Genomic DNA, 7,408 nt, shown 5'->3' with positions numbered 1-7,408 from the left:
TTTCTTTGTATCATAGAAATAGACTTTCCTTAGCCTTATCAATTATGCTTTTGCTTACTTAAAGAAAATTTATATTTCACTGGATTACTATCATTTTCTTTTATACTGAAGTTGAATGCTCATAACTGAGTGCAAGTTCCTGGTAAATGAGGGATCGCCCTGGAACATTCCATGAGAACTTCTTACCTGAACGGAGCTCCATCCTTGTCCATTTGCATGCATACTAAGAATGGATACTGAGAAAACTGCACGGTGGAGATGAACTCCAGCCCTGCTTCCGTTTCTGTACTGATATCCAGGCCGGCTTTCACAAAAGAGGAGTCCACTGTGATGTCACCAATTACTACCATGGCCACCCTAAAGATTTGGGTGGAAAAAACCCCTGTTAACATCATATTTTAATTGGGCTGGACTAACAGCTATACTTTCACAGGATCTGAACTCATGATGCTAATGACTAGAAGGAAACAACTGATAGGTGACCTAAACATGCTTAGAATTCTGGTGGTCCCCAAGGCCTAGTTAGTCCCTGGGACCGGGCAGCAAGACTTTGTTCATCCCTGACCCCTTCCCCAGCCTTGAACTCTAGATGTAGGAACAAAGTGTTTCTCAGGTACTATTTTTGATAAGGAGATACCAAGAATCTAGATAAAGACACACCTAGAACCCAGTCCTCTCTGGAGATCAAAGTCATCTTAATAGGAAGTCTAAACTCACCAAGAAGACAGCTTATGTTTATAACAATTTTCTTGGTAAATATTTCTCTGTTGGCAGTCGTATGTAGCTATTTCAATTCCATAATCACTACTTTCCCCAAAGGGTCTCTAGAGACATAAATCTGTGGCTTCCAAAATAATTGAAAAATATTGTGTTACAAAGAACAGTTCCTACAGTGGGCATGAACAGTAGCTCCCCAGGAAGGACAGATATGGTGGATACTCCAGTGATAGTCTAGAGAAGGAATAAGATAGTCAGATTGGATTGGCTAGGAAATACAGCCTCAGTGATAATGAAGAGGGTAAACAATCCCAGTAGAAGACCTACCTCCAGGACCACTCTAATTATACCCACCAAACCCACTGCCAGAGTCAACTCCAACTCATAGCAACTCTATAGGACAGAGTAGAACTGTCCCATAGGGTTTCCAAGGCTGTAAATCTTTATGGAAGCAGACTGCCACAGCTTTCTCCCACGAAGCGGCTGGTGGGTTTGAACCGCCAACCTTTTGGTTAACAGCTGAGCACTTAACCACTGTGCCACAGGGCTCCTTAATTTAATTATAAACTTTAAATAAAACCGTGGGAAATTACCCCCACAATTATACCAGAGTCCTGTGCCCATGCTTTTGTGATAGAGTGTTAATTTTTGCTTTGCAATTTAAAACTCCTTCTTGGTGTACAAGTAGGTCAGAGGTCAGAGGTGGTGTCTTTTCAATCCCTGAATCCTTATATTTCCTCATAATGTCTTATACTCAGCAAAGGCTTAAGACATACTTTTTAAATGAATGAATGAATATATGAAAAATAGAAGATAGACTGGTTAAAATGTGGCTACTGACAGATTTTTAAACATATTGTGTCCTTAATAGACCACAACTACCACAGCCTCCCCGAGACTGAGTCCAGTACAAGTTGATGGTGCCCAGCTACCACCAATGACTGCTCTGACAGGGATCACAATAAAGGATCCTGGACAGCGCTGGAGAAAAATGTAGAACAAAATTCTAACTCAAAAAAAGACCAGACTTACTGGCCTGACAGAGACTGGAAAAACCCTGAGAGTATGGCCCCCAGACTTCCTTTCAGCTCAGTAATGAAATCACTCCTGAGATTCACCTTTTAGCCAAAGATTAGACAGGCCCATAAAACAAAATGAGACTAAAAGGGCATACCAGCCCAGGGACAAGGACTAGAAGACAGGAGGGGACAGGAAAGCTGGTAATAGGGAACCCAAGGTTGAGAAGGGAGAGTGTTGACATGTCATGGGGTTATTAACCAATGTCATAAAACAATATGTGTACTAACTGTTTAATGAGAAGCTTGTTTGTCCTGTAAACCTTCATCTACAGTACAATTTAAAAAAAAAAGATACTGTGTCCTTTTCAAAAATCCAGATTTTTGTTATTGCTGTTTTTAATTCTCCCTGCAAAGAATTCAATTCAGTTTAACTTGTGGGAAACTTCTGTCTAGAAAATGCTTCAAAAAGAAGAGAAAGATGACTGATTCCATGGCACACTCTAAATTATACTGCTGGACCCTCTGGTGATTAGTTCTATTTCTTCTCTATGATTCTTTCCAGTAACGCTATGTGTCACCCTTCATATTAAAGGTGCCACCTTTTGATTGTTTTCAATTCTTGTATTCATAGTTTAAAATGAACCCAAGTTTTAGTTTTATCACTTATCTCACTTTGGTCCCACTATATTTTTAAATATCCAAAAAGATAAAAGTGAATTGTGTTTCCATTTCCTTTTCTTTAATTCTATAACAAACAGGAGAAAATTATTCCGATTATTGCACTGGTTCAGAGACATTGTTTTATGTTCAGAATAAAATACTTTCTTTTGCTTTCCACAGGTTAGATTAGAAAAAATGAAAGGACCTGAGAACAGTTTGTTTGGAAAAAGAAATGCTGATAAAAACTTAAGGACTTCTCATATTTAAGACTAAGCTTCTGCACAGAAGTGATTATCTTTTCTTTTTTTTTCCACTGAAGACAGCAAAAGAGGGAAGGTTTTAAACCCTAACAATAGGGATAAGTAAAAAGTTGGTTTCAATATAAAACTCCTTGACTGCACTGTCAGCTACTAAAGTATAATATCAAGAGGAGAAGAACCCCTCACTTGTGGAGTGTGCAGTCTGTGGATGTATTTAACAGCAAGAAGATTCTTGGCTGTTTGAACTCTACTAGATACTGACCTGCCCATAAGAAGCTATCGACAAAATGACTTCTCATGTTCGCTTTCAACCCTATGATTTAATGATTACAAATAAAAAGCATAGATTTTGAAAAGTCAGAAGGTTAAAAATTCTCAATTTAGGACGCACTGTTAACCCAGAACTGAAACCATTTCCAAAGCTCACTCTTCAGACAAAGATTAGACAGGACTATAAAACAAAAACCAACACACGCGAGGAATGTGCTTCTTAGTTCAATCAGATATGCGAGACCAAATGGGTGGTTCCTGTCCAAAAGCAGGATGAGAAGGCAGGAAGCGTCAGGAACTGGTCGAACAGACACAGGGAACCCAAGTGGAAAGGGGGAGTGTGCTGTTACATTGCGGGGATTGCAGCTAATGTCACAAAACAGTATGTGTATAAATTTTTGAACGAGAAATCAACTTGAGCTATAAACTTTCACCTAAAACACAATAAAAAGAAAAAAAAAAGAAAGAAACATTTAAAAACAAAAAATCCCAATATATATCTCTGCAGCTGTTTGCATAGAGTATTATACATATAATGCTTACCGGTTTTTCACACGGGTTTTGGACTCACGGTACCACAGACTAAACTCCATTGAACCTGAAATATCAATAGCTAGACCACCCTGAACTTCCATGTTGGCCTTTAGTCCAGATTGCAACTGAATCTCCTAGAAGCAAAAATAATAATAATAATAATAATAATTAGCAGCAGCCAACCCCCTTTCAAAAGGCACATTCAACCTCCTGCTGTTAATACTATCATTTGAGTTGTTCTGATGTTAGAGTCTTTGTCTAGCCTTGGAAAGACCCTGTCCTAACCTGGATGGCAGCTAACAACAGTCTTGATTACTGGAAGCAGACTATATTATTTAGTCAATTGAAACTGTAGAGAAGTGAAGTACCAATTGAAAAGGGAGTTTTCCCTCAATCATTGCCTGATTTTGGAAGGGGCAATGATTCTCAAAGTGTGATCCCCAAACTGGGCATTTGTCATATATGCAAATACTTGCCTCTTCTCACCCAGACCCACCAAGTCAGAAACTCTGAGCGTGGGCCCAGCAGTCTGTTTTAACAAGCTCCCTTTCAGCACTTCTCTAGTTAGGTGCTGTATTAAATATAGACAACTGCATCCTAAAATAAAAGGCAGGATAAAAACTACTGGCATAATATAAAAGTTCCAGGAATTGTTTAGTTCATACTAGGAAAGTTAAGTAAGGTAATTTAATTAAGCCTTAACACCTTGCTGTTTGACATTTGAAATCATATCAAATTATCAGTCAAGTCCAATGTGAACTCAGCATTTTTCAGAGGGACAGTAATCATTTACCAACATAGTCTATTGTGAGCAATTTTGTGGTTGTCTAAAACCCACTGTCTTTGCCAGCATTTATTTAGTCCTTAAATCTTGCATTTTCAGTATACATCGGCCAGGGTGATGTTGGCTGCAAATGTTTTCACTGGATTGGAATCAGATCGCCTGGGGACAGTGTTGGAAGTGATAATGGTTCTGGGAGGAAGGCTCAGTATCCTTAATTTTAATATTCTTCCGAAGACCTTAAATTCATGGCAACTGGCAGCATGACTAACTTCTTTATGTAACTGCCCTGCTCAGACTAAACAAGTCACGCTCTCCCCAGCTATAAATGCCATGATTTCACTTTCTAGAAAGGATAGTGTTGATCGCCCTGAATTCTCTCCACTTTCTAAAAACTGAGGCAGTAAATTTCAGTTAAAGGACTTTGTTTCCTATCAGGTGTAATCAGGGGGTGGATTAACCAGTAATCACGGTATGCACCGGCTTGTACTGAGCAAGTTGCACGGGTTTAATTGTATTTCCTTGTTCATCTGTGGTGAGTAATTTCACATGGGTTTCACCACATCTTTGACGGGGTGGGGGGCAGGTGAAATCGTGCACGGCAGATTGGTGAGAAGGCACAATTGGGCCTGCACATACCTTGCTTATTGGGTAATTTGGCCTTGGGTGCAAAAAAAAGTGTGATTGTGGCATGAGCTTAATTTCAGTCTGAAAGACACACTTGGATGAAGGCATGAGAATCTCTGTGCAATGATAAGAACACTCTAGGAGATAGACCAAAAAACCTAACACCAAACTCGTTGCCATGCAGTCTATTCCGACTCATTGTGACCTATAGAACAGAGTAGAACTGCCCCATAGGGTTTTCAAGGAGCACGCTGGTGGATTTGAACTGTTGACCTTCTGGTTAGCAGCCAAGGTCTTAACCACTGCGCCACCAGAGCCCAAGGACCCTTCAATCTAGAACAAAATGTGGTGGAGTTAGGATGTAAGGGTTGTCTCATACATCATTAGTAATAATGTGAAGGAACACAAGTGATCCCGAGAAAACTGCAGTAATCATGTCCAAATTTTAACTTATGCCTATGAACTACAGACCAAGCTATAAGAGCTCTGCATTTGTGTTGTAATTGTGATTGTTCCCAAAGAAGCCCCATTGTGTGCCCTGGCTTGGAATATGTCATTCTTTGGATCTGCTCCTTTCTTCCCAAGTTTGAGAATCATAGACTTCTTAGCCCATCCAGCAGAAGCCTGTGATGGGGAACTTGGCCTTCCCATGACCATACATTAGATGGAAGTCAAAACACACCAAGTGTCATGGAAAAGAAGATTTCATGGCTACTAGATAAAGTGCCTTTTGTGGAGAGAGAGAATTTCCAATGCAGTGTGGGTTTTGAGAAGTGCTTGGGAATTCTGGAAAGACTCCATTTCTCTCATGCAAAGGGGCTGTGGAAAAGCTCTTCTATGCAGTAATAGAGGAATTTTCCACTGACCTCCCCCCCTCCATAGAAGGACAAACCACAGTTTTCTTTCTTAAAAAAATTGAACCACATAGTGCTATGGTTCTGATTTTTGAGGGGTATAAAATAAGTGCAACTAACAGTTTTGGAGTACAACTGTGTGCCAAAAACTTTACATTTGGTGTCTCATTTAATTTGCATATCAGTCTTTCATGGTATGCATCATATCTTCAAATTGAAAGCAAGTAAGTCTCAGAAGCTATGCATGGAGCCAGAATGAAAATCCAGACTGCCTCCAGGGTGGATATTTTTCTACTACTGTACACAGCTCTCGTGAAATCACACCTCTCTTTTGTTTCCTGATGTGCAAGGGAGTCTGTTCTTAGAAATAATGCAAAAAACATAGAGGAAAGGTTTATGTCCTCGTTTGACCCAGAGTGCATATTTATTCAAATTCTTGCCTACGAACTAGAGGAACAAGATATTGGAACTTTGTGTTTGTATCTAATGTGATCCCTTTGATCTTTTACCTTTGGTTCCAAAGGCACTTCTTACAACTCAAACACTGACATTTTGACAAATCATCCCATTGCTTCCACTCAGGAGAATATGTTCTTTTCTGGCTAAAGAGGGTCCCCTTATTAAGCTGACTTTATCAGACATCGTTCTCTGAAGAGTAAATCCAATTAGCCGGAGAGAGAGCATGAGCACAGAGTAATTCCATCTGCCCTGGCGTCTGTGAGTGACAGGCCACCCACTGCCAAAATTTCCTTCAATGTCAGCACTTGACCTAGAGTGGTATGTGCCTCTGAAGCTGGGATGGCATTATTGGAGTGCTCGGCAGAGCCAAGGAGCCTCAAACAGATTATTTGTATAATAACCCCAGATCTGTCAAATATTCCAAACTGACACACTCAGACACTGGGTTATGTTTAATAGCTAGGGAATAATCTTTCTCTTAGAATATGCCTTGGGTGCTCTAGTTTAATGAATAGAAAAGCCCTTTGAGATAATCTAGATGAGAGGTTAGCAAACTATGGCCTACAGGAAAATCTGGTCTACTGGCTGTTTTAGTAAATAAAATTTTATTGATACACAGCCACACTCATTTGTTAATAGATTGCTGATGGCTGCATTCAACAGCAGAATTGAATAGGTGTAACAGAGACCATATGGCCCACAAAGCCTAAAATATTTACTTTCTGGCCCTTTTCAGAAAACATTTGCTGATCTTGCTCTAGATTACTACATACATTTGCATATAATTCTACACTTAGATTCAGATCATTAGGCATTGCTGATAGGTACCTTCTTATATACAAGTGCTGTTGACCTGTTATTATCCCTGTGTCTTAAAATCTGGATCACTTTCTCAGCACTCTTATGCCTTTTTTAGAAGATTCTTTAATCAAGAATGCATCTCACTAAATTTCAAGGTAACCACAAAGAAAGTTAACAAACCTACTCACCAAAATAAAGAAGAAAAACATAAAGTCTCAGTAAAAACAAAATCTACAAAAAGAAAAGAAAAAAAAAATCCACAAACAAAAGGAATTCAGCACAGAAGACTAAAAGGAACAAAGAAAATATCAGCACCATAAAAAAACAGCACTACAAAATGACAGCAATAAACTCACAGCTATCGATAATTACACTGAATGTAAATGGCCTAAATGCACCCATAAAGAGACAGAGAGTGACAGAATA

General features: G+C 39.3%; 1 protein-coding gene across 1 annotated transcript in view; it reads right to left on the bottom strand.

Annotated features, from left to right (window-relative positions):
• MTTP (microsomal triglyceride transfer protein) overlaps positions 1 to 7,408 on the bottom strand; it is a 60,506-nt gene that overhangs the window by 2,035 nt on the left and 51,063 nt on the right. Inside the window, exons 15-16 of the mRNA XM_023734704.1 lie at positions 3,470 to 3,594; positions 187 to 357 (exon numbers count right to left, since the gene is read on the bottom strand). Of these exons, the coding sequence (XP_023590472.1) occupies positions 187 to 357; positions 3,470 to 3,594 (296 nt within the window). The remainder of the gene's footprint in view (positions 1 to 186; positions 358 to 3,469; positions 3,595 to 7,408) is intronic.

Source organism: Trichechus manatus, unplaced genomic scaffold (genome assembly GCF_000243295.1).
Source record: "Trichechus manatus latirostris isolate Lorelei unplaced genomic scaffold, TriManLat1.0 scaffold00071, whole genome shotgun sequence".
In the NCBI taxonomy this organism is placed as follows: Eukaryota; Metazoa; Chordata; class Mammalia; order Sirenia; family Trichechidae; genus Trichechus; species Trichechus manatus.
This window is presented reverse-complemented; position numbering and strand designations above follow the sequence as displayed.